The sequence below is a fragment of the Pyrgilauda ruficollis genome, unplaced genomic scaffold, assembly GCF_017590135.1.
Source record: "Pyrgilauda ruficollis isolate IOZ18807 unplaced genomic scaffold, ASM1759013v1 scaffold36, whole genome shotgun sequence".
In the NCBI taxonomy this organism is placed as follows: Eukaryota; Metazoa; Chordata; class Aves; order Passeriformes; family Passeridae; genus Pyrgilauda; species Pyrgilauda ruficollis.
In genome coordinates this window covers 4,104,066-4,131,361 of record NW_024525045.1, presented here as the reverse complement: position 1 = coordinate 4,131,361, position 27,296 = coordinate 4,104,066, and the positions used below count along the sequence as shown (strand labels likewise).

Genomic DNA, 27,296 nt, shown 5'->3' with positions numbered 1-27,296 from the left:
GGACTTCCCTGTGTCCTGACCATGGTTTGCCAGGGTGATAGGCAAGCAAATTTCATTAGAAATTACTAGATCGGAATTTAACTCCAGGGCAGTTCACCCCAAATGGCTCCAATTTCAGTGACCTCCAAGTGCAGCCACGATAATTTTCATGTTGCTCTTAATATCTTGCCTGCTGTTGGGGATAAAATTCACTTCTTGACTGGGCCTGCACAAGGTCCAGACTCTGGAATGCCATAGTAAGGGTAATTTGGACTTCAAGGGCTAGCACAAAGCCATTGTTTTTAGGGGTGTTTTTACTCTTAGCAATTTTAGCTATGCCTTTTCACACTGAATTTCATAAATAGGTTCCCTATGAATAATTTACCAATTATTTTTCTGCTTTTAGTCACTGGACAAATGATTGCAGAGTTAAAGCATCTGCTGCTTTATACTTTGATCTGTTTTACTTGCTGTGTAATATTAAGCAATTTATCTGCAATTTAATTTTGAATTAGTACAATATTTCTGACAAATGCCTTATGGAGCTAGCTGAGCATGGAACAGGAATTTGCACACTTATGAAATATCTGAGCTATCAGTAGTAGCTTAAAAATACATTTCCTATATATGTTCTTACAGACCATAGTAAAATGGAACTGGCACAGTTGCAAAAACTCTGCATCAAAATGATACACAGATTTGGGGGGAATCTGTGTGATGTTTTTAAAGCAAACAAAAGAGCAACATGGTAAAATGCTGTGAAATAGCCTATTTAAATTATTGGTGAGGTTTTTTGCTGATGTTTTAAAGATTTTTTTGGTGCATTTGCTCAAGTTAGGTGAACACAGATGCAATTCCAAAAACCCTTTTTACTCCCTTGTTTTCACCTTGTCCCTATGACCCAGTTTGCAGTAACACGGTATATGAGATTTTGATTGTTGTTTACCTCAGTGCAGTTTATACCAAAAGCCCCACTTTGCTTTCCAGGAAAGCCACAGCCCCTCTCCAGAGTTTCTCACCTGTAAAGAGGCTGCAGATGAGTGACAGGAGCTGGTGAGCACTGTCAGGTGAGGCTCGTAAATAGACCTCAGTGTGGAATCAGCTAAATCCACTCAGGAAATGGGGCCATCACCTGAGCCACTGGGTGTCTGTTCCTGTGACTGTGAGCAGCAGCTGCAGCTCCCAGCCCCGTGGGGCTTTAGCTGAGACCTCTTTGGAATCACAGCTTGCACACCTTGGAGAATGGGTGGCCTCCGCACTGGTGCTCCTCTCCACCCACTGCTTTCTTCCCACAGGAAGCTCCTGAGCTGCTCAGCACCTCACAGAGCCAAGACTTTGGCGTTTATGTCAGACTGGAGAGCTGCTCTGCCCTGCTTGTAGGATGAGCCTGAATCAGGAGGGGATGGAATTCCTGCATACAGGTCAGTGGCAGGGATTGGCCCCTGCTCCAGTGTCAGATCTGGCAGATGCAGTCAGGATCACCCAGCAGTGACCCGAGGTGTGCCCTGTCCCAGCGGGCACAGCACCAGAGGGAAATGTTCCCTGGCACAGGTGGGAATGGCACATGTCCCAGGAGGGCTCCTGGCCCTTGCCCAGGTGAAAGGGCAGAGTCAGTTGACCACCATGTAAGCACAGCACGGCAGAGAGGTTTGGTTGGTTGTGTCAGGAGGAAGTTGCACAGTCAGATGTATTTACACTCGACTGGACTTTTCCTCTGACTGTTTTATTTTCCTCTGGCTGAGTTTGGAATGTCTGTCTTTCCTGCTCTTTGAGTTTGTGTATCCAGCTTTTAAATTGGCTGATCACCCTGTTGTACTCGTGATGGCTTCAGAGGGAGTTTGCTTTGAATTAGGACCCTTGGATGAGGATTCAGTTTCCTTGCAAATCCTTTTGCTGGGGGCACCTCAGTGAACACAAATTGAAAGGAAAAGTGCTGGAAAAAGCGTTTGATTACATTCTAGTAAAATGTAGCTTATTTAAGTGGTAAAAGGGGCATTTGTGGCCCTTCTGCACATGATGGATTCTCCACTTACAATCTGTGTTTTCAGATGTTTCCCCATGATATAGAACCATTTAATAGTTCTGGTTTTACAGATGAATGAAGACGGTACAAATGTATTTTCATTTTTTCAAAAGGTGATTAGTGCTTTAGGATATGAGCATTTTTACAATTAGTGCTTTAAAAAATAAAAAGGATGTTCAGAGCTGTCATTCCATAAGGATCTTAATGGTGATGGTTCTTTTTTTTCGTGGTGTATTTACAAACAAAGAAGCAAAGAATGAACACAATTTATTGTCCTAACACTTCTTATATTCATCACTCAGATAAATTCACCCATTTTATCACCATGTCACAGTTTCTTTTCAAGTAATATTAGAAATTGCTTTGTTGCTTCAGAAACTTGGATTAGAGTTTAATAATTTAATGTAACTGCTCTTAGAAATTAATTGTAAATATAAATACAAGTTTTTAAGGATTTGTTATCTCAGCTAATTTTATTTTCTTACATAATCTCCCATTAAATGGATTTGCAGCTTTTTGTTGATTATGAAAGCCCAATTAGCAGTTCTTTCAGAGTCTGGTTCAGTACTGCAGTGGTAAAAGACTTTGATCTTCATTGTTTTTATTATTAGATTATTTTTTAACAATTGCATTTTTCTCTTCCCTCAGAACCAGCAAGTGCAAAGTTACTTTAGCTTGGGAAATTCAGCTACAGGGCTTTGATATTTATATGTTTGCACATTTCTATCAATATGGATAAATATTTACAATATGCCATGTAAATGCACATATTCTTCCTGCTGTAAATGCCATTTCTAACAGGAAATCCATTCTCTTGCACAACAGGTATGGTGTCCTTGGTCTTCCCAGCTTGACTAAATCCTCCAAGCTCACCTTGTTCCCTGTAGTTTACAGCAGTGAACTCCAATGGGACAGAATTTCATATTTTCTTAATTATTTTACACAAGATTTTAGTGCCTGTGGATGTGTGTACATGGGTGGATGAGGCCCCTCATCTGTGTCTCATTTTTCCATTCCAGCAAAGAACAGTGCTGCACACCTTGACACAGATTCAAACACGAGCTGCTGTTTAAACCTTTAGCACTTTGCTCATCCTCCCACAAGCCTCTCTGTAGCTGCCTGCTTTTGGTTTGCTTCCTAGCCATGCTTCAGGCATACCTGGCACCTACTGATTTTTTTCCTCTGCTCTTGTCCTTCTTTAAGAGTTCCTGACACGGGGGCTGATGCAAACTGCAGCTCAGGCATCACGGTGGTCAGCCAGAAGCTGTATTCATTAGCAAAGAACTGACACGTTCCCCGCTGGCCCTGGCACTCGATGAATGGTGCTGATCTGAAGTCTTCCAGGCAGCTTCCGGGTGACATAAGGGACTGTCCACCACCCTGGTCACCAGATCCAGTGTGCTGGAAAGAACAAAGGGACAACTTGGTAACTGTGCATGAAAAATAGGTAAATTATGTTCATCTGTCTTTTTCCCTACTTGCTTTTAACTCTGCTGTTTTTTGTAATTTTATATTGGAGTAAGATTCTCTTGCTGGAGAAAATTTTAATTTGCTCTGTAATAAATTAATCTCAAAGTCTAGAGCCAGCTCACTTAACTTTCAGGTATTTATCAAACTGAAGGAAGGAGTAGTCTGGGTTGATTCAGAATGGTGCCATTATCCAAACTGCTGCAAATGTAGCTTGGGGATGGCATTAAAAAGACCTGTAGCTCTAATTCTGAAAATTGTGTATTTGTACATGAAAATCCCATTGTTTATTACAGACAAGGAGGCAAAACCTTTGTAATTTCAAGGAATGCATATCTTAAGTCTCTGAGTACAGTATATGTAGCTACAGCCGGGTTCTGCAATTTGGAACTAACCTTTGTCTCGTTTCTTGTGAATTTTCCTCTTTAATGTTTGCTAGACATTGAATAATTTACTTCTCAGAGCTAAAAATCCTTGAACCTTTAGAATACAAAAGCTGGATGAAAGAAACACATCTATATAATCATGCACCCACTTTCTTACCATCAAAAACGAGTATCCTATCCAAAGGCTCCTCCAGTTGGGTGGGCAGGGGGGAATGGACTGGTCCTGGCTGTGCAGGGCCACGGCCTGCGCGGGGGCCTCGCACACGGCGCACCTGCTGATGTAGGGCTGGATCTCCTCCTCGGACAGCGGCGCCGTGGGCAGCGGCGCGGCGCTGGACAGCCAGTAGGACTTGTCGTTGCGGCTGGCATAGTAACACACCTGGTTGATGTTGCAGTAGGCAAACGGCATGGTGCTAAACACAGGCAGGCAGGATCCTGCCAGACCTGAAAATAACAGCAAGTGGTGCCAATTATTTCACTTCCCAGGTCAGTTGAAAATTGTGTTCTGGCCAATGTTGCTACAAAATTACATATTTTAGCATTTTAGGTAATGCACAGATGTTAAACCACCCAAGCCCTTTACCAAAATGTCATGTAAACAGAGACCTATTAGCAGTAAGTATCTTCCTTTGACCAGTAATATTTAATTGTATCAATCTGATATTTAAACATGATGTAGTTTGCCACCATGAGAAACAGTTATGATAACAAATTTCTTAGCTGTGCCAACACTGAAAAATAAATTAGGCAAGGGGTGACGGCTGGTTTAAAAGGAGATCAGCTATTTACAAACTCATTAGGAGCAGTGAGAAACCAAATGAAAATACTGATAAATAGAAACATTTTTGTGAAGTATGACAAGCCGTTGCCAGCAGTCCATTAAGCTGAAATCTCAGCAGCTATTCTACTGCCTTCCAGAAAGGCTTCACAGACTCCCAAAGTGGAATAAAAGGATTGAAGGATTTTGCAGAGCCAATCCTGCAAAATTCTCATCAGGCAGACATCAGTGGGAACCAAGAAGTCACCAGTGCATACTTCTGTGGTGAACTTCTTCCAGAACTGAATTTAGAACAGTTTCATGATGGCCTATTGAGTTAGCAATAATCATTGCACAAAGTTCTGCCTTCAACTCGGTGTGTGAAGTGTTATTTCTGTAATGCCCCCAAACCCAAACACCTTCATTAAAGACATGTGACATTTCTGTACGGAATCCAGTTTTGTTTATCACTGATAATATTCCATTCCAGTACTAGTGAAGGATCTGGAGCAGCCTGAGTAGGAAAAATGCCTGCAAAATCACACAGGAGACAAGGACTCCGTTTTCTTTGAATCTTATTTTCACTGTTGTTATGAGGCATTCTGTTAGCAACTGGCTCTCCTGGGAAATGCCAAACACACAATAGTGAAAACATTCTAAAACATCACTGCTATTCTAAAAATAGCTCTCTTTATTGCTCTTTTAAACACTTCTTTTTTGTTCAGCTTATTAGGTCCTTGATCTTTCCTCCTCAGAGACTTCTCTAACTCTTGTATAACAAGTCAACAAGAATTTAGGAAACTTTTTCTGTGCAAATTGCCACCAATCGGTTCCTCAGGCTTCAAGGCAGGCAGCTTATTTAGACATGTAATTTTAGTCAGAATTGTAAAAGACAGGGAAGAAGTGACCCAAGGCACCAAAAGGACCTGTCTCTGGAAGGAATTTGGCTTTGGCTTTTCCAAAAAATATTAGCTTCTGACTCTGAAAAGCACAGGATTCTGCTGTACACATGATGCATAATTTACTTGTAAAGCTTACTTATACTGCCCAACTGTACTTACCCAACTTAACCAGCTCTTTGCCAAGCTGTGTCTAGAGTAAAAAAGGAGCAGATCCTCCAGGGAGTTATTTCAGAGTGGCCAAATAACATTTCTGACCTAGGAAAATCTTTCCAGTGACTTCAAAGACAGCCTAAAATGAGCTGGGATAAGTGAAATAAACCCCTCATCTCTCCAGCTTCAAGTCAAAATTACTTAGAAGTACTTTTGCATGCAATTGCAGAGCAGCAGAAAGCCATTTTAAATGGGTGACAAGAGGGCAGCATAACCAAGTTCATTATCATCAGTGTAAATTAGTGTAGAAAATAAGTAGCTGACAGTTTTATAGCTTGTTCCATGTGACTTGTCTTTCCTTGTATAGATAACACCATATTATCCCTTAGCTGGAGAGCAATTATATACAATACATACCAAGATCTTGATTATGGGCTTTCTCTTGTCCTTCCAAGTACAGCAGACTATAGCCAGTCCATAACTTTGGCATCCCCTGTGGGCAGAGTGGTTCTCTGTCTGACTGACTGTGAAGGACAAGCAAGAATCCACTTGCAGATCTAATTTGGGGACCTGGTTGTCCTGGGACACCAGTCTGGCCAGGTGGACCTTGCAGAAAGGTAAAAGAAATTTACTAGGATAAAATACAATGTTCACACCTGCTGTGTGTAAATGTTCAATAAGTTCCCAATTGAATATAAATACAACTTCAAGGCTGTCATGGGCAATAAAGACACAAGTAGACTTTTGTTATCCTTCTTCTGGGAGAGAAATGAACTACATTGCTACTGAATGCTTGGCACTTGGCTTTTCTATTGTACCTCTGTCTTGTGCTGTATGGATTAAGAAATGAACTGAAGTGGGCAATTTCTCTGACTTACTCATTAGGATGAACAGAACGTTTGGACTGAATTTGAATCCTTGCAGTAACAGTCGATGCCTCTTGCTCACATAGGTATTAAAGTCTTAATTTATTAGAGAGCAGTCACAGGTAAAATACAACTTTAATTACTGCCAGACAGTTGCCCCATTAGCCCTGGTTTAGAGATGCATGCCTATTGATAGATTCTGTCTGAGCATGGGTGCTTAATTGCCTTTCTGTTTAGTAATGGATGCTGAGATAAATTTTCTTCCAACGGGTCTTGTTATGAAATCATTCACAAATGTCACTGTCAGTGCTTGAACTGAGAAGGGGCAAGAGGTGTCATGGAATCTCAGGCTAGAGGTGGCTGTATCCATGTGGGAATTGGGGGAGAAGAGAAAAAACTGAGTCTGTGCATCATCTCACACATTTCCCCCCTGAAGTCATGCTCTGTTCTTACCTTGTGGCCCAGCATATCCTTGCTCTCCTCGGCTTCCTTGGTCACCTGGTGGTCCAGGTGCCCCAGGTAACCCATCTTGACCTGGCAGGCCATAAGATCCTTCTTCACCTTTTATGCCTAGATAAATACAAAGTATATGCTTTTCCTTCAAAGGGCTGTATTTAAGGTTCTGCATTGTCCAAACACAAAGGGCCAGTCAGCAAAATGGACACAGGACAGCGAGGTGCAGAACTGCTTCTGCAGGCAATTCTCTTTACCACTTATTCACCCTGTGACCACAGCAGTAACTCAGAGGTATGACTTAGGAACAGCAGCTCCTGATGAGGTTTTCCATCCTCTTCAGAGATCTTGTGTGATTTACAGTTGAAACCAAAGCACTCCCCACAATCGTTATCATGCAAGCCTCGTGCAGAATTCCCATCAGGATCTGCACCATGGAATGAGCTGTAACTCCTCCTGAGGCAAGCCAAGCTGTCAGCTTTGAGAACTCCATTCAGCAAAGTCTTAGTACACATAGTGAACTCTTTCTGAAGTAAGGGATGTATTGGAGTACTTAGAGAACAGGGAGAGACTGCAGAACTGGACATTTTTAGGCTCCTGATGGCCTCACCTTTTTGTGTTTCTCACATGTCCAAGCACTTTATCCATTAGGGGGAAGGTCTGGCTGTGACAGTAAAAGATACATCTCATGTAGGGTGCAGATAATGATGGGCCTGTTCACTGGCTACCTAAAACATTATCTGAATTGAACAAAGTAACACTTATCAGGTATTGTTGCACTTAGAAGTGGTTTTCCCCTTTTCATAAAAACCAGTTTTCAGATGAGGGTGTTTCTCTAGCACCCACCACAGTTGTTTCTCAGTAATGGTGCTTCATTCCTTGCAGACTTTGCTATTTAACCTGCAGACTGAGTAATTTCAAGGTTGTCTCACAGCATTCAAACTTCCCCTTATTACTTTTTACTAAGAAAGTCTGAACCAGTCAAAAAAAAAAAAAAAAAAAAAAAAAAAAGAAGAAAAAAACAACTTTTCTATGTTGGTTGCAGAGTTATTCTTCCAAAGCTTAAGCGCATTAAGGGCTTTTAATAAAATCCATTGCTTTTGCCAGTAAAACTTACTGTTTGCCTTCCAAGCCAGGAAAAAATTGAATTCTCCCATCTTAATGAAGGAAAAAGCATTGCTATTTCTTTATTTCTTTCATAAAAACAGTGCAAATATGTGTATCACTGTATCACCTGGTTTTACAGAAACCCTTAATGATGCATGTAATGGAAACACAGCTGTGTAACCCCAGAAACCCCTTTTAGCTGGCAAATCAACTAAGATAACTAAAACTAGAGAGTTAACTGAAAACTGCATCATTTCCTTTCATGATGGGAATGACTGCTGCAGGGAATCTCCTGGGAGACAATCATGGGGTTTTTTTTCTGGACTCAGAGCAGCCAACACAACAAACTTTGGTTTCCCAAGTAGGAAATACCTAAAACGACACAAGGGATTCCACCATCTAAACTGAAGACACTCTGCAATACAGCCCATGCTGTGTTTCTATGAAGGTGGCCTCTCTTTTGGGATCACCAGTACCAGCATCACCTTTGTTTTCTTTTCATCTGTCAGAATAACATTTCAGTCTTTCATCACTTCCTTTTAAGATCTCTTTGGTCATTTTTCATTGGTGGTAACTCTTTCATGTTCTAACAGATAAAGACCTCCATTGTAGCCACTTCTCTGAGTTCAGTGTCCTTTTAGGACTTTGGTTACCAGAGTTTTGGAATTCATTATAGCTAGATTTTAAAGCATGTACATTTTAAACATCCTCCAAACAGGTCTAAACCACAGGGATATTTTGAGGCATTGCTTTTATAACTTGGTGGGGAAAAAGGAAAAATACTACTTGAAGAACTTTTTTCTCAACAGTGTCTTGTGCTTTTGCCCTGCCTGGCCTAGGAAATGAGAATGTAGTTCAGGCAGGCTCAATCAGCCTGGTTCAGCTACATTTATCCATCATCCTCAGCATTAACCAGCCCACTATGTGTTTCTGGAGACTGTTAGTAAGTGTTTAAGGAGAAGAAAGAGGGTAAAACACAGACAAGTAACTCTGACACTCTGACCTTTTTCAACTTGTCTAAATGGCTGAGAAGAACATCCAACCTTTCAAAACATGAGTTTACCTTGGGGTCCAGGGTGGCCTATTGGCCCTGGTAGTCCTGCAGAGCCATCCTCTCCTCTTTGCCCTGCTTCCCCAGGAGGCCCTGGGATTGTAGGGCACGAATCATCCACTTCCCCTGGTTCACCAGGGTCACCTGGAATGTGTAATGGGAAAGTGAATTGGAAGACTGGCTGATAGCTCCCATGCAAAAAGTCAACATAAATGGTAGCTGATTTGGGTTTTCAAGAGTGTACTTTAAGTATTTTAAAATCTTGAATTATTGAGTCCTACTGTTTTAATTTCACTCTTAGTCTTTTAGCACAGTATGAACAGTGTGGCAAGCCAGTGTTAGCAAGTGTGTGTTAGCTGGTCTGTGATCTTTGCCCAAGTGAGAAAGAAGGTCAGTGGCATCCTGGCCTGTGGCCAGCAGGACCAGGCAGTGACCATTGCCCTGTGCTCAGCACTGGTGAGGCTGCACCTTGAATCCTATATTCAGTTTTGGGCTTCTCACTGCCAGAAAGACATTGAGGTGCTGGAGCGTGTCCAGAGAGGCAATGGAGCTGGGAAAGGTGAGGAGTAGCTGAGGGAACTGAGGGTATTTAGTCTGGAGGAGAGACCTTACTGCTCTAGTACAGTTAATTGAAAGGAGCTTGTAGAGAGTCTCTTCTCCCAATTAACAAGAGGAAATGGCCTTAAGTTTCATCAAGGGAGACTTATATTGGATATTAGGAAATATGTCTTCATGGGAAGGGCTGTCAAGCCCTGGAACAGGCTGCCCAGGGAAGTGGTGTTGTCACCATCCCTGGAGGCATTGAAAAGATGTGTAGATGTGGCACTTGGGGACATGGTGTAGGGGTGGCCTTGGCAGTGCTGGGTTAATGGTGGGATTTGATATGTTGAAGGTCTCTTCCAACTTAATTCAATGATTCTACATTTCACATATTTGGTATACAGCTTCAGTCTTATGTGTCCCAAACTGATTTGAGTTATAGCCTAAAGTGCACCTACCCAGCTTCAGTGCAAACACCTTAGCACATGGAAATTTTTGCCTATTTTGTTTCTGCAAAAACTTCAATAGGCAGGCTAAAAAGGCTAGCCCATGACAGCCATTTGAAGTAATAATAATAATAATAATAATAATAATAATAATAATAAAAGAATGGTCACATTATATATATTGAAAGTTACTGGCAGCTTTGCCTGTTTGCATTTTGGATCATTTGGTCAGATGGAAAGCTCAGTTTTTGCAGTAATCCACTGTTAGGATTCAAGTTTTTGCTATGATTTTGGTTAGAAAGCATCTTGTGTGAAAACCAAAAAAACCCAAATAAGAACTAGAAACAAGTCTGATTGATGTCCTAGCATGAGAGTTCTCAGCAGAGCATTCTCATGACATTGGTGCTGTTTATGTGAAATATGTATTAGAACTATGTCCTGCTAGCAGTACCTACTCTTCCTAGAAACCACAGCAAGGATACCTTCTAATAAGAGCTGAATGTTTCTATATATAATGGAGCTCCCATGAAAAGAACAATAATCAAAAGTCATGAACTTACCTATGAAACCTGAAGGATTTGAAAAATGGAAAGCAGATTGTGGCCATTGAGGTGCAGGTGGAAGCAAGATTCAGGCATGTAAATTAGAGTAAAGAATGGAATGAGAACTGAAATCACTTACATGAGGTGACATTAGAAACAAATAGTTCAGAAATTTTTAATCAAATGAGAAATCACTTAAGTTGGCAACTGCAGGGGTCTTTTTTTCTGAGATTGTTTAAATTATTTGCATGCAAGTTAACATTAGTATGATTATATATGAATTGAAGGATCACAGTTACAGGTGAGTGACACTAAGCAACAGGTTCATAAGTACCTGTGGGACCTCTAGGACCAGGCCTTCCTGGAAAACCTTGGTCTCCTGGTTGTCCTAAAGCACCAGGTGGACCCTGTGGGCCATGGACCCCCATAGGACCTGGAAATAAAACCAAACAAAATAAAATGCAGTCTGGATGCTTGGGAATCCTCAGCTCTGTTGTGCCACACAAAGAAATACACGTTTCTTCTTCTTTCTCTGATCTGCATCTGACTTATATGACTTTTCTTTTTGTAGAGATTGGAAGTTATTGGTGTAGTTGGGATTTCTCTACAGTGTGTGAAAGAAGCAGAGTATATAGATTTCTGTTTTGAAACTAAAGAATCTGTTGAAAGCTCCAGGCTATTGATATGGGGCAGACATGAACCTCTCTTAGTTCAAACTCATCTGCATTTTCCACAGTTTCTCAAGACCCCTGAAGAGGGGGTCACGGTTTGCTTATCTGGCAAACTCAAATGTTTTACTGCCTTATTCTCAGAGTGGCAGAGTGCCTTCCAACAAGCTGTTGTGAAGCAGCCCATGTGAATCTGTCTCTACTCTCACCTTCTACCCCAGCGCCATTGCATCTGTAGGTAACCAGGATGAGCTGTGGAATGTCCAGCCTCCCCCCCTTCTGCCCAGCTCCATCTCCACTGGCCACCCCCGGGCACAAAGCTCAGTCTCAGGGGCTGGGAATTAGTGCACACAGACCTTAAAAACATCTCTGACCATACCCTTTGGGCCTTCTCTTCCCTGGCTCCCTGGAGGGCCTCTGGCTCCCTGCTGTCCTCGTGGCCCAGGATTACCTGGTGCCCCTCGAATGCCACTGTCACCTGGATCTCCTCGCACAAAGACAGTCTCTCCAGGAGGACCAGGATTCCCAGGATCACCTATGGAAAAGAACTTTATTCTTAATATATGCACAAAGTACAGACATCTAAAAATAGCCACGTTCTGCTGGTGGGGATTTTTTATTTTGCTCTAGAGTGTTTTTTGTTTTTTGTTTTGTTGTTTTTTTTTTGTTTGTTTGTTTGTTTGTTTTGTTTTTTTTTGTTTTTTGTGTTTTTTTTGGTTTTTTTTTTTTTTTTCTCTAGGATGTAGGACAGCCCTTGCATATTTTTGGAAATACTAGTGTTAGCCTTTGTTCAAGGAAGACAATGACAGGAATAGTTCCCAAAGTTATTTAACTTCTGTGCAAGCACAAGAGGCAGGAAGTTACTGGTACATTCATTGAAATACTGTTTCTCTACATTTATATCTTATAGCTTTATTACTGAGTTGCTTAATCTGGAGATCTGCATTTTGTCCTTGGTCGGTTATCTACCTAGTGTTCACTTCTCTGTGTGTTCACTGAAGTAGTGATGGGTTTCTTTATTCCCTATGCACTTCTATACATTGTTTCACAGACAGTAACCCTGTTATTCCTAGTAGTCAAAGGGTTTTTTTACATTATAAAAGTTGATATTTTTCGTTTTAATACCTCTGATGCCATCTAAACCAGGTAATCCTTGATCACCTGGAGGACCAGGGGAGGCACTATCAGGAGATCTTCCCATAGGTCCAGTGGGTCCAACAGGTCCTCTTCTACCTAAGGGATCACATTAAAAAAAAAAAAATCAGAGGTTTTTATTTTTAGATTACAGACAGAAGTTAGTAAGTAAAAGAATGCTGACATGAGAAGTCATGCAGGTAATGTATGGTCACACTTGTATACCAAACATACCAGTTCCTAGGCTAATGAGGCCATCTTGTCAAAGTGAAAATATTAATTATATTTTAAAATTTTTAATTCTTTCCATAAAATTTATGTAACCTGAAGAATACATCATCCCATGTTGGCACATTGCCATGGATAGCCACATTTTCCTGAATTCCAGCAAGGGGAGAAATGGTAACAATGTAAAGTGAGTGGGGACTGTGAAGTGATTCTGCCTGGGGCAGGATAAATATTCACAGATTGTTCCCAGCAAAAGGGAGTTATGCTGATTCCTAAAAACCTCAGTGAGCAAGATGAATTTACTAGCCTTAAATGCATTTTTTTTCCCTAATCTTTAATCTGGATTTTTCCACAATAAAACATTTATGCCCTAACTTGTGACAGGCAGAATTCTCTGCAAACACTTTTGAACAGTTGCAGCTTGTTAACATGTGAGTTGCATTCTGTTGCCTTCTCTTTTCTACAAAAAAACAAATCTAGTTTCTTCAATCTTGCTTTTGACCCTATCCTTCCATTTACTTTCTGGTGATTTTTCTCTTATTGTCAAAGCTGGTCACAACTATCAGAGACCTCAACTATGCAATGTCAAACAGTGTTAATACATCTCAGAATTAAACCTGCTCTTTTTCCTCAACAGCACAGTTCTGTTGACTCCTCCAGTTCACAAACTAGTAACCAAACTAAAGAAAAATGATTGTGTCTTCATCTTAGAATAGTTCACCAGATTTCACCTTCTGCTGTTTTTCTTCCATGTGTTACGTGACTGTGGCAAGGTCTGGCAGTGTAAAGCTGATGTCACTTCTAATCACAGAATTGCTGAGGCTTGTGTGGGCCTCTGGAGACTTCCTAGACTAACCCTGCCCTCAAAGCAGGATCAGCTCGAGCAGGTTGCCTCAAGCTCTGTCCAGCTGGAGTTTGAGTATCTCCAATGACAGACATTTCATAACTTCTCCAGGTAACTTGTTCCCATGTTCAATTCCCTTCACAGGGAAAATAAAACTTTTCCTTATATTTAAATAGAATGTCCTGTATGTCAATTTGTGCCCATTCCCTCTTGTCCTCTCACTGGATATCACTATGAAGGAGCTGTCTCCAGGTCCATGCCATCAGGTATTTACACACATTAATAAACTCCTCCTGGGCCTTCTGTTCTGGAGCCAAAGCAATTCCTTCCCCTTCTCCCCCTCTCTGCAGTCTCTTCACTTTCTCCGTGGCCCTTCCTCAAACACGTGCTTTTTCCCATTTCTGTGCTGTTCCAATATCACCAAGCTCTAAAATAACCGCTGCAATCTTGTGAAGCAGTTCTATCTTGCAATTACATCAGAACAGTTGATAGATTCACTATAGTTCTGGGACTGCCAGATATTCTGCACTTTTTTTTCTTCAGGAATTTCTTCCCAAGTGGCAACCCTACCTAGCAGTTCTCTGAGTGTATTTAAGTCCATAATTTTCTATTTTCATTCTTTCCTATAACACGAAGCAGAAATTCTGGAGTCTCTGTATCTCTACCCAGGAAACATCAGCATGTTACAACAGAAGTGGTTTTAGGGAAAGAATCTTCTAAATAATGTTCATATTAACCAGAGTAGGAGCCTTTAGAAAAATATATTAAGTATGAGCTTAATTTCAACACTGCAGAGCAGCATTTTGGAAAAAACCTTTTCTTACCTGGAAATCCTGGGAATCCCCTTTCTCCAGGGGGGCCCGGAATAGAAATACCAGGCCATCCAGGTTCACCTCTGTCTCCTTTTGGTCCAATTTCTCCTGAGTATCCTGGGGGCCCTGTCTCACTCTGACCTTTGTAAGAAAACAATTATGTACATAAAGCTTACAGCGAGTACAAATACAGATGTGCAGTACAGAAATACCAGCTGCAGATGTTCCTCCTTGCAAGGGTTGCCTAGTGCTGTTTTTTTGGTTCTCTCTTGGAAGCTGGATAGAGTTTTGTTGAGTCTGGCCCTAATTCATCACTTTCAAAGAAAGTAATCTTTTTGCTTGAATGCTCTTCTTCAGGGGTTATTTTATATGGTGTCATTATTGTAACTTGAAATGTAAATTGATTGCATGGTTTCAAATTTAGTTTTCTATCAGCATATATATGGAATCTTTAGCTAGATTATAAGCATTGTTTTTTAACAGTGCTTCAAAAGCACCTTTTGAAAGTTGTGAATACATCAGCATGAGTGAAATCCACGTTCCTCTTAAGTTTGAGGCACAACTCCCATGGACTTTAAATGGAGCTGGGATTTCACAAGTCTCCTTTTAATTTGTTAGTTTTATCTTCTGCATATTTAAAAAAAAGAGACTTGGCTCTCCTTTGAATCATCTGCACTGAACTTTTTAATTTTATAAACAGCCTTGAAGCATTCCAACAAAACTATGTGAGTAATGGAAGTTTGAAAGTTTTTTCCCACAAATAACTGCAGGTGTGCCATTAAGCATACTTCAGATTCTGTTTGAAAGTTTGGTCTGAGCCTTAATGATATCTTCTGGGCAAGGAAAACGACAAAATAATATGCACTTTCCTTGCACATTCAGTCATGTAGAAGATTTTCTGTTCCAGTTATTTCTCATCTTTACCTGGAGCTCCTGCAGAACCCTTTTGACCTTTTAGTCCATCCAAGCCATCCAATCCAGGCAGCCCAGGAAGACCTGAGAGGTGTCACACAGGTATGACTGACCAACAATCCTTTACAGTCACAATTAAAAATCAAGCCATTTTTTATCTGACAACACATACTGGATCAAGATGGGGTATTTGCTGAATTTGATTGCTGGCATCTGCAGATGAGATCACATTGCAGTGCAGTCTTTTTGGAAAGGCAAACGTGAAAAGTTAAAAAGTCGCATTCATAATACAGTTTCACATCAAAGCAATCAGAAAGCACAACTTTTAATCCATTAGGTACTTCCACCCTGCAGCTAGCAGATTATGGGCTAATCTATAGAGAGCCTTGTGTCTGTGGCTGGACTACTACTGCTATATGTGGTTGTTACTCCAAAGTTCACTGTGCTATCACTTCATAGCCACTGATGGGGATGCAGACACTGCCTAAGATCGCTGTAAAACTGGAACTTCTGTACAGATTCTGTTCAAAACAGAAGTGCAATTTACCCAGCTGCAGCAAAAAGAGGCTAAATTTCTACCTGGCTTCTTTTCTCTGGTCCTGCAGATTTCACACAGAAAACTATGCTTTTTTTGCATCATTCTATTACAAAAGCTCTTTGAACTGAACAGCACAAAATCTTTGAAGACAACAAATCTATAATTGAAACCTCTGATGACACATAGTAGCATATAGAGCAGCTCTGTCACTAGTGATGTTCACTACTAGCACTGACTGTTTGTGGTAATCAGACAAAACTTTTGCTTTATAACTTGTGCTTTTTTGAAAATTGCTAAAACACAATAAATAAAACAATAGATGGCACTTTTTAATCCATTTTTAAGAAAGTTGAACTAATCTAAGGTTGTGTTTGTTGTCTGCAGTTGAGAGTAAAAATATCTCTATGTCATCAGTGCTTTTTAGTTCCTTGGTTGTATAGATAAACTATCAAATGTGAGAACAAACACTTCCTCAGTGCAGACAGCAGTCTGTCACCTGGTAACAGCAACAGGTCTGGCAAAACTGATGGGTCATTTGTGACAGGTTTCAGAGACAGGAACAGACTTGGGATGTCTCTTGCTCCAGAGAGGGACACCGATCATCAAGGAGCTGAATGATACTGTCAGTGCCTGTTCTGTCTCTACTCCACTTCTGCTGCTCATCTCTGCCTCCTTTCCTTCCCCATCCATTCCTCTCCCTGCCCTGCAGGATTCCCAGTCCACTTGCAGTGGGTTTCTCCCACAAGTCTGAATTATCTGTGTATCTCCTTTCCTCTGGCTCCTTCCTGGCACAGAAGATGTAGGTTCTCTGTTGAGTGTCTGTGCTCAGTCCCAGCATGTCCTGCAGCTCACCAATCTGCCATGTGTTCAGAGCAGGCATCTTGGGAGAATGTGTTGCTCTGCTTAAGCACATAAGGATGGATATAGTTTTTCAAGTTTATAAACTGGTCAAATTGGCAAGGACAAATTGCTGTAGGAACAGCAACACAAATATCCTTCATCAACTGCTTCACCTGCCAAATTTAAGTGTCCCTAGTTCAAAGATGGGTCATCTGAGAATGAAAAAATAAAAAAGCCCTAGAGTTCTCTAGCAGGCACACCAAAAATTATAATCATATAGCTTTGTTCACAGAAACTGTAGAATTATTTTAGTTAAAATTTAACAAAGGATGAATTGCAAAAAATAAATCCAGTGTGTATCAAGCATCAGTCTGGAAAAATTTTAAATCGAGAAAATATTTTGAAAACCTGCAAAACATTGATAATATACTCTCTGTGTAATCTGCTTTATAACTTGGGATACTAGTAATCCAACCTGTAATATCTTCTATGACCTTAATTAACTGTTCTTTAACTTTTCATGACATTCTAACTTTCATTCCTGCTTTCTGTAGCCTTCTTGTGCTTTGGACATGTTCCCATTTTAAAATTTATGTAAGAGTTGCTTTTGGGGAATTTAACAACGGTATTTTAAAATTATTAAGAACTCCTAACTAATTTTGGCCCCCAGGTCACCATTTAAAACTTTTTTTGATCTTTGGCTCATTCTGGCAAGATTGATGGCTTGGTTTTACTTGCTTTCCAGGGAATTTCTGACACATTTCCCAACAATCCATTATAATATCAGCACTTATACTTCTAAATTTTTGGATTGTTATGGTCCCATATTTCTAGGTACAGCTGAATTGGCTGACCTGAGCATGAACCACTGTTTCTGTGTTATACAGCCCAATTCAGCTCCTACTCACACAAGTCCTCCTGATGATGGTCTGAGTATTACTTGCTCCATCAAGGATTACTCACACAAATAAGGCTTGCCAGGCTAAGCCCTTAACTAGTAAAACAACTGTAATAATGAAAATGGGGTTATGCTTTTAATAGATGATGTTTAACTTATTTTTTTTAAATCTAGAAGTTCTTTAAAATGTAAAAGTTCAGGCACAAGACCTTTAATGCAACTGAGAACCAATTAGACTAACGAGGCCATGTACTTAGCTATGAATTATCCATTTCATTTCTAATGCTTGCACCAGCACTTGTTGAAAATAGCACCAAGATCTATATATCCAGTTGAACTGGAATACAAATACCAGTCAGTTTTCATTACTGGGTGTAGTTTCAAAGGTATTAGCCTTCTTTTCAGCTATGGTGGCAATACATAGAATGCTCAGCTTAGCAGGCAACTCGGTCTCTAATGAATTGTCATTTGGGACGGAACTTTTCCCTCTGTAGGACGTGTGTTAATGTCATGTTCCTGTGCAGGACTTGGGATAAGTTCTGCATAAAGTGTCTTATGGAAAGAAGGAAAGAGCCCATCAATTATGAATTTTGCAGCAGAAGAATGCTTTTTTTTCTTTTTTGACCCCTTCCAGACATCCCTGCCACTGCAGATCTCTGCCTTTGTTACAGCAAATATTGCTTGCAACACTGAATGTTCTCTTGCATATTATGTAGCAGCAGGGAATCTGTCATGACAGTTTAAATCAGCACTGATTATTTACTGCAAGCAATCATAAATGGTTTCCATTTTTCATTTGGATTTTCAGTAATTTGTAAGAAACCTTCTCAATTTGTCCTTAAGCTGAATTTGAAAAAGTGGATCTATTGTCCTCTGTAACCATTTTTTATAGCCCCAAGTGTTACTTTACTGTGGTTTCTGTATATGGGTCACTAATCTTTTTCCTGTTTGGGAGCTGGTTATGAGGCACACTATAACAGACACAGGATACAGAGCTGATAACTTTCTTTTTGGAGTATTAATAACTTACAATTTCAATTCTAAGCATAGTAAAAGTTAATAATGTTCTCCAACAAGACCAGTTGTATAGATGACTGACATTCAATCTAAACACAACAATCATTGCAAGAAGTGTAAATTAGGATTTGGAGGAAACACTTCTATGCTAAATACTCCAAAATCAGCCAAGAAACAAGAAAACCAACAATAAAACGCAACTTAAGTTATCACAATTTGTTAAAACAAATTTGAAAAATAAAGCTGTCATAGCAGCCCACTGGGTTTGCAGAGTAACAGTGGCACTCCATGGTGAAAATGTAGAACACAGGATAACTGAAGTGAAAGTGAAACAACTGAATTACTGCAAACACTTTTTTCTTTCCTAAAGCTCTGCTATTGGTTACATCAGCTAAGCCAGGCTCTGTTTCTACCTTCCTCCTTACTCATTTTAGATTGTAGCCCAATTTTCCAAAGTAGCACTTCTGTTACTTATCAAAGGTAATGGGAACTGGCCTAAGTCTAAGCAGTTTAAGGGACCACAGAGTCCAAATCACAGTCACAGTTAGGCCTTTTCCATTTTCACTACTGAAAGAGTATTTATGTCTGGTACTGTCCCATTAACACAAGAATGGCACTGTATATTCTGTTTACCTTTTCTGCCTTGGGATCCAGGTAATCCTTGCAATCCTGGAGGTCCCAGAATTCCAGGTTTCCCTTTTTCTCCAGGTTCTCCTGGCAATCCTTGAGGACCTGTAGCTCCTGAGAGTGAAAGAAACCCCTGTGAATATATAATTCTGTTAAACTGCTGATTTTTTTCCCCCATGCTATTCAGCACTTGCAAGTGTTTGGGGATGCAGGAAGAATTGATGGGTCTTGCTCTCTGAGCTGAGCAGACAATTGCTGCTATAGGAACAGAAATAACTTTCAATTCCCCCCTTGGTATGATCTCTGATTTCTCCAGCTTCCTCACAGAGATGCTTCAAGTGCCTTCTCCTGTTCCATATATCTTTTGAGCTATTCCATGGCATTATTTTTTAAACTTTGGCATTACCTGGTAATCCAGGTGGCCCTGGATATCCACGATCACCCTTGGAGCCTGGTCTTCCAGGCTGTCCTTGGATACCTGGTAAACCCTTCTGCCCTGGAAATCCACGAAGTCCTTAAAGGAAAAATAAAATGCTACAGAGTGGCTCAAATGCAGAGGGAGCAGAGCTCCCTCTAACAAAACTTAGAGAAAATTAATTTTAAGTCCAATTTTGTCTTCAATCAAAGAGAGGTACCTGGCAATCCTGGATCTCCCAGAGGTCCTTTCTGACCGTGTGGACCAAGCAGAGGAGTTGGGTCACCTCTCTTGCCTGTTGAGGTACAATGAATTCCATTTTATACAGACATCCTTTCCATCCACAAACCAAAGCTGGACCAAGAAAGTCATTAACAGATATAAACAGCTACAGAAGGGGCTAAGAGAACACAAAATGAGAATTGCTTTGGTGCAGGTAAATTATGACAGTTCAGTTTGATTGCATTCGCTCTTATGTGATTTGACAAATTTTCCATATCCATAAGCATGGATTTTTATGTGGTTTTGATGGAAATTTTAAGTTCTATGAAATCTGACATGAATTTATCTTTTAAATTAGCAATACCTACTTTTAAAGGAACAAGCTGTTAAAGAATATGCTGAAATGCAACTTTTGCCTTCAGATAGGTAAGGCTTGTTTCTAATTACATCCATGTTTTATGGGAAAACAGGACAGAAGTAAAAATAATTTTCTAGTGAGTCTTCACCATCTATCCCACATATATCCTAACAATATTGCTCTTTTCACAGCATGTCTATCCAAACTCATTACCTTTACATCCTTTGGAGCCAGTCAGTCCTGGATATCCAGGGTTTCCTGGTAAGCCAAGATCACCCTGATTTTTTTAAAAAAACAAAATAAAAATGTTTGACATAGGGTATGTGTAGCAGGAATGATCTGCAGGAGCATTTTTTTCTCTTAGCAAAACTATATCTTAATATAACAAAAAAAAATCTTGTCTTTCTTACATCTCTAACACTGGCCAACAAGAAGAAACTGTAGGTTAGACTTACTAATAATTTTGAATTTGTGCTTTTAGAGCTTATTCTCATTCTTGGCTCAACAGCTTAATTTCCCCACAGATGGCTTGAATAATTTGATTTAAAAGGTACCATAAAATATATATCCAATATTGTTGTATGTTACCCAAAATTTACTATAAACATTAATCAGAAATATTGTAATGTCACAACAAAAATGAGGATTTCCCTATTTTTCTTTTTGAATAATGACCTTTAATCAGCAAATAAATTTAATTAAACAAGCTAAGCAAAAGTATGTCCCTTTACCAAGAAAATAACTGTGCCTTTTCCTTTATGTAATCTCCCTGTCTACCTATCCAGCATACAAGAAGTGAAGAATTATACCTTGCATGAAATATTTGTGTGGTTTTGTGTATTTGTTCTTGAGCAACACTGCTTGCCTGGGTTCTGCTTGGGGCAAAGATGACTTGCTTTGTCTTGTCTGTTGCCTTGGTCACTTCACACAGCAGGATATGAAGAAGCAGCTACATATTAATGGCACAATTGTGCTGCTGCTATGTTATGATCTCTGTGGTAAGTGGTTTGTCAATCTGTTCTTAAGAATAATGGTGAAGACTTGACTGTGCATCTGTTTTTTGCCCCCCTATTTAGTGTAGTGGAGCCTGGACTTCAACCACATGGCAAAACACATCAGAACAGGTAGCTAGGAGAGGTCCTTTCCTAACTCCCACCACAGTTCCTGCTAAAATGTAACCAAGGCACAGAGGTGTTTCATTGGGGAACTTACAGTTCCTACTACACTGGCTGTCTCTGCTCAGAGGGAACATCTAATGGGTGAGTACAGTACAAGCACCCTTTATTTCTTAGAGGCAGGAGTTAACTGCAAAGTCCAGGGTACTTCACTACCACTCTGTTTACCTGGTCACCTGGTTCTCCTTGAAAACCTGTAATTCCTTGAAGGCCCTTTGGTCCAGGCAAACCCCGTGATCCTGGAAACCCCATCACTCCAGTGTCACCTTGGCCACCTGGTAGTCCTGGAACACCATCCTTTCCTGGAAATCCTCGTGTGCCTCTGAAACCAGTATTGCCTTTTTCACCTGAAGGTGGTTGCAGAACAAGATAATGGCCAATCAAGTCAAGCCAGTGTTTGACACGATTTTCAATACGGCAACACTTTCATTCTTGGTGTATTGCCTTAGTGATAACCCAAAGAAACTACACAGCCAGTTTAGGAATCTGTAACACAGTGTGGTTACTGCAGCCCTGAGTCCACACTGTGAAAACCACCAGTGATTTATGTCAGAGGAATGTGTGAGTATGCAGGGCTTTTCTGAACTTACCTCTTTCACCTCTCAGTCCATGCTCCCCAGGAAGGCCTGGGTCCCCCCTTTGTCCCTTCTCAAGACGGAGGTTAATGCAGCCGCTGTCTCCTGGAGGCCCCCTTTCACCTTGGAAGGAACATATGCAATGTAAATATATCCCCACGAGTGACATGGCCTGAAAACCAGTTTGAGTGATGACTTTCCTAATAGAGAAAGTCTTCAAATACTAATGTGGTTCTCAGTTTCCTCAGCAGGCTCACTGCTGACAGAATTTGCAGTCCTTCCCTTGATTTTTTGTTTATTCAGTCATAACCCAGGTGATATTAAATCAGAAGAATTAGGAAAGATTGTGAAATTATGAAAGACAGCAATTTTGAGCTGCCTGTGATTGCATCTTGCAGATGACTACTCTCTTTCCTATAAAAAATTAAATAGATTTTTAACACAGTAGTAACAAAACTAAACATATCAACAAGATAACTAGAGAGTGAAGTGGATTTTTACAAACCTTTTATTCCCATATCTCCACATTCTCCGCTAGGCCCAGGTAGACCCATTTTTCCTTCTTCTCCTTTTACACCAAAGATTCCCATTGGGCCTTGTATTCCTGGGAGTCCTGGGAATCCCTGGGGTCCTTGAATGCCTTTGCTTCCTGGTAATATGAAATGCTGTATTTACATGTTAAGTCTGCTTATACTGCTGCTGTCATATTCTGAGGAATAGTATAAAGCAAAACCAGAATGTTTAGAAGGACTTCTTAGGAAATCAGCAGAACTAAAGAACTATTAGTTGGAGCATGGCTTCATGCCAAGGTCAAACTTCTCTTGAAACCCTGTTTCTACTGAAACAAATTGCCTCCCCCTACCTGCAGTCAGCCCCTGAAGATTTAGGCTACTCTTACTCCTAAAGCAGTTATCCCTAGCACACCACCAGATCTTGCATGTGGCTACCTGATTATGGGGGCTTTGTTCTGTTCCCTGTCCCTGCCCTCCAGCTCTGGAGGCTGGTACCCAGAGAGCAGCTGGGCTTCCATTCAAGACTGAGGCAAAGAAGGCACTAAGTACCTCAGCCTATTCCTCATCCTTTGTCACTATGTTTTCCCCCTCCCATCCAATAAAGGATGGAGATTCTCCTTACTCCTCCTTTTCTGCTAATGTATTTATAGAAGCATTTTTATTGCCTTTTACAGCAGTAGCCAGATTGAGTTCTTGTTGCACTTTGGGCCTTTTGATTTTCTCCCCCCATAACCCCAAGACACGCTTGTCCTCCTGAGTTGCCTGTCCCTTCTTCCAAATTTCATACACTCTCCCTTTTTTCCCAAGTTCAGCTAAAGCTCTGTTCAGTCCAGCTGCTCGTTTTCCTCACTGGCTCGTCTTTTGGCACAAGGCCTATTCCCATGCCTTAAAAATTTCCTTGAAGAATGTTCAATCTTCCTGGACTCATTTGCCCCTTAGGACTGCCACCCAAGGGATTCTGCTAACCCTAAACATATTCCTCTTATTATAGCATATTACAACCTAGTACAAATAGTCAGGAAATAATACATAGAAATATGTCAGTGCTGTAAAACAACTAAAGCACCAGGATGCACCAAGATGTATCAAACTATATCCATCCCTTTGTTTTTATTGTATGAGAAAGAAAGAGGGATAGTTCTGTGGTTATTGACTCTACCCTGCTGCAGTCTTATCCTTGAAGCTGGAAAGGGAGGTGGGTACAAAGTACTTGCTAACTTTAAAATCAGTAAAAAAGGGCTCCCTCTACAAGAGAACTTATGGGTGAGGTGGTCTGCAGGATATTCAACATACCTGTTTCTCCTGGGAAGCCAATAGGTCCTTTATTTCCTGGAAGTCCTGGGGGACCTCGTGAGCCTGGAGGACCTGGGAGACCTCGTGAGCCTGGAGAGCCTTTCAGACCTTTCATTCCAGGGGGCCCAGCCAGGCCCCTGTCTCCCCTCTGACCTTTAAAGCCTGGTAAGCCTGAGAAAGACAGCTTTAATCTATGTATGTAAATGCAGGCAGAAGTACCATATTTGCATATAAAAACTAGAAAGTGATAGATTTGGTATAAATTTGAAGATCATCAAACATGGCAAAATAAGTTGAAACCTTTTTTTTACTATGTTGGAGTTCTCGCCCTACCTAGATTTATCAATTGGAATGTTTGTTTTCTTGTATTTCCTTAGTGACAGACAATAGAAGAGCACTGTGAAAAAGCCCTACTAATTTGTAAATACTTTTGATAGATGTGTCTCCTAGTTCTTCCTAAATAACACTTCCATTGAAAAATAAGGAAGATAAAAGCATCACAGCAGTGACAAGAGCTCAGTTAAGTTACTCATGCCAACAGGTACAAGACAACTCTTTGTTTATTTCTTATGGTGAACTCACTGTGATTTGGCCAGTTAAGGAACAGCATGGGAAGGGAAGTTGGGATACCCCTGAGATGCTCAGTCTACATTGTTTGAGTTTAAAGAAATGTGCAAAACATAATGTACACCCCCAGTAATGAGCAGCCCCCATGGCAACATTTGTTATGCCAGCCACAAAAATCAAGTGATGAAATCTGGCAGAAAATATGTGCAAAGCTTAGAGCTGTGAGGCAGCCTGCTGGCTGTTGTGTACCTTGAGGTCCTGGCAGGCCCATGACACCTCTGAGTCCAGGTGGTCCTGGTAAGCCTGGGACACATGGTGAGCCAGGGAAGCCTGGACAGCCTGGTGCTCCTACATCACCTTCTGGGCCTCTAAAACCTTTGGCACCTGGAAATCCTGGGGTACCAGGTTGTCCTGGAAAAAAAAAAATTGTTAGTTCCATTACTCACTGTCCTAGTTTTAATTTTGAAATGTACATGTTAGGTTACTATAGTATCTTATTTATCCTCTGGTTTTTGCATAGTTTGTGAAAAGTGATGCTTTTCTGCAACTTAGGATTGGCTTTTGTGGAGAATTTCTTTCTTTAAGGAGCAAATACAAATTCAACCCTCATCTATAGGTACAGAAGAGAGTTTTGGAGGTGTAGGAGCAGAATGGGAGCTCACTGGCCTGCACCAGGTGCACAGCACTGGCTCAGTTCCATAGGTGTTCCCTGCACTGAAGGATGGGTGCATCTGCTTAGGGCCAGGCAAAAGGAACACCTGTAAAAGGAAACAGCAATATCCTGTATGAGATGGAAAGGATGTGGTGCTGTGGAGACAACCACTGCAGCAAACAGCAAAATGTAAATGTAAAAACAGGGAGTACTGTTAACAGTCACCATTGTGGATCTGAGTGAGAGGAAGTTTTCTCTGAACCAGGAGCACCTTTGCTCACATATTGTCCTTTGAACATGTAGAAGTGTTTCACAGAAACTGGCCCGTACCTTGAAGTCCAGGAATGCCTGGATTACCCCTTGCTCCCTGTGCACCAGGGGGTCCTGGCAGTCCCCTGTTGCCTGGGATTCCTGGAGGGCCATATGTGGTGTCACCTGGAAGACCTTTCTGGCCATCTGTGCCACGTGGACCTGGAAGGCCGTTTTTGCCATCAATTGTAGTTCCTCTTTCACCTTCATCACCAGGATCACCAGCTGTGCCTCGGAAGCCTGTTGATATGATTTTTAAATTCAAATAGAGCTTAAGTCAAGAGTTGTTCAGGGGTCTTTGTTTTGTTTCCTCCCACCCCAAATGTGGAATATTGTAGTCCAAATTTAGCCAGATTTAAATTGTCACCTTGCAAAGAAAAATAACATCATAAATTAAACTTCATGTTTCTTATTTATAGCTAATTATACATGAGGATTGAAGGAGGTAATTCCTGTGGGAAGTGACAGGGGTTTTCTTTGGGGCAGCATCTCTCTTGAGTACTGTCACCCTTGTCTGAGTCAGTGCTATCTGGACACTGAACTATTCATTTCATTTCAATTCTACTTTACCCTACCCTACCTTTCCCTGCATTACAACTTGCCCAGCAGCTCTCCCAAATTAGGGAAAGCGCAATTTACCTTCTGGCCCAGGGATTCCTGCTCCTGGCCTTCCTCGATGGCCTTTTTGCCCATCAAAGCCATTTGGTCCAGGATACCCAGGGAGTCCTTTTAAACCCTTTTGTCCTGGAAATAAAAAGTAAATACATAAAAATGCTGTCAAAGCACTAAAATATGTAATCTAAGGATTTTATCTTTATTCCATGCTAGTTCATATACCTTGAAAAACACGCTGATTTCATCTGCTTCTAACACTTTGGGCAAGAGCCACTGCCCAAGTCATAAACAAGTGCATGGTTGCTGTTTTTCTAAATGAACATGTTCCCTATTCCATTAACAGCAGACTGCAAATCACCAGTGTCAATTAGGAAAAAAGTATTTCCTACAACATTTTACTGTTACAGGCCATGAACAGTATTAACCTAGTGAATGACAGGGGTCAGCTCAAGGTCTTATACTCTTCTTTACTATGTCCTGCTGCTGGAATGGTGCAGATGAGCTCAGTACACTCATGTCTGCATAAATTTTTGTTCCCACCCACAACACTGATGTCAGGGAGCTGTGTAACACCATATTACACAGCTTGAAAATCCACTCTCTCCATTTCTTCTAATTTGCTTGGATATTTCAAATGTCTCGGAGGCGATCACAAGCAACACTTTGCCAGTTCCTGGGTGAGTTCTTTGAATTTAAATTGAATAAGTCGAAGTAATGATGATAAGTATTGAGATTTTAGAGCTCAATTGCAAGTTGCCATGAGCAATACAGTTTTAGAAATTACAGGCTTGCAGCATATCTTTGCCTTGCACATCTCTTTCTCCTGGTATGGAGATGTACATACTCTAGGCCTTACCCAACTCCAGCCATATTTTACAGACTCTCTCATGCATTTTCATTGAGGCAGGACAGAGTTTGAAGCTACCTTGATTTAATTATTTCCATGGAGGGTGTCTGCACACCTTCTGATGGTGCAAACTGCAGCTCTCTGGCCCTTGATTCTATTAGAGACTACATTCCTGTGTATTTGCAGTTTTACATTTTGAAACACGTACTTTGTGGAAAAACTAGGATAGTGTAGTTTTTAGGATAGCCTCTTTTCTTTAATTAGTGAATTAGAGCTCCATTTCAGTGTAAATCAAAAATTCTCCTATGCACAAACATACCTTGGACACCTTTAAAACCCGGGGGACCTGGGTTTCCAGGATATGGTGATGTAATGCAGACAGTTTCACCTGAAGCAAGAGGGAGAAGAAACTGGCCTATTTGACTTTAAATTAACTGGAGTCTGAACACTTACTGTAATATTTCTGGGGAACTACCCAACCACATGTGCAAACATGCAGTGACTGTTTATGCACATTGTTATGTTATTTCCATATTAATGAAGTTTTGATGGGAATCTTAAAATATATT

The 27,296-nt window shown here is 40.7% G+C and overlaps 1 protein-coding gene across 1 annotated transcript in view; it reads right to left on the bottom strand.

Moving 5' to 3' along the window:
* Window positions 1–2,283: 2,283 nt before the first annotated feature.
* COL4A4 (collagen type IV alpha 4 chain) overlaps window positions 2,284–27,296 on the bottom strand; it is a 68,910-nt gene continuing 43,897 nt past the window's right edge. The window contains exons 26-48 of the mRNA XM_041475698.1: window positions 27,047–27,115; window positions 25,905–26,009; window positions 25,287–25,505; window positions 24,554–24,715; window positions 23,738–23,908; window positions 22,438–22,581; window positions 21,948–22,055; window positions 21,526–21,704; window positions 20,396–20,459; window positions 19,823–19,897; window positions 19,594–19,701; window positions 19,194–19,301; window positions 15,280–15,351; window positions 14,368–14,496; window positions 12,463–12,570; window positions 11,717–11,872; window positions 11,004–11,102; window positions 10,688–10,696; window positions 9,154–9,285; window positions 6,984–7,100; window positions 6,082–6,270; window positions 4,013–4,299; window positions 2,284–3,403 (exon numbers count right to left, since the gene is read on the bottom strand). Of these exons, the coding sequence (XP_041331632.1) occupies window positions 3,140–3,403; window positions 4,013–4,299; window positions 6,082–6,270; window positions 6,984–7,100; window positions 9,154–9,285; window positions 10,688–10,696; window positions 11,004–11,102; window positions 11,717–11,872; window positions 12,463–12,570; window positions 14,368–14,496; window positions 15,280–15,351; window positions 19,194–19,301; window positions 19,594–19,701; window positions 19,823–19,897; window positions 20,396–20,459; window positions 21,526–21,704; window positions 21,948–22,055; window positions 22,438–22,581; window positions 23,738–23,908; window positions 24,554–24,715; window positions 25,287–25,505; window positions 25,905–26,009; window positions 27,047–27,115 (3,074 nt within the window). The 3' untranslated portion in view covers window positions 2,284–3,139. The remainder of the gene's footprint in view (window positions 3,404–4,012; window positions 4,300–6,081; window positions 6,271–6,983; window positions 7,101–9,153; window positions 9,286–10,687; window positions 10,697–11,003; window positions 11,103–11,716; window positions 11,873–12,462; window positions 12,571–14,367; window positions 14,497–15,279; window positions 15,352–19,193; window positions 19,302–19,593; window positions 19,702–19,822; window positions 19,898–20,395; window positions 20,460–21,525; window positions 21,705–21,947; window positions 22,056–22,437; window positions 22,582–23,737; window positions 23,909–24,553; window positions 24,716–25,286; window positions 25,506–25,904; window positions 26,010–27,046; window positions 27,116–27,296) is intronic.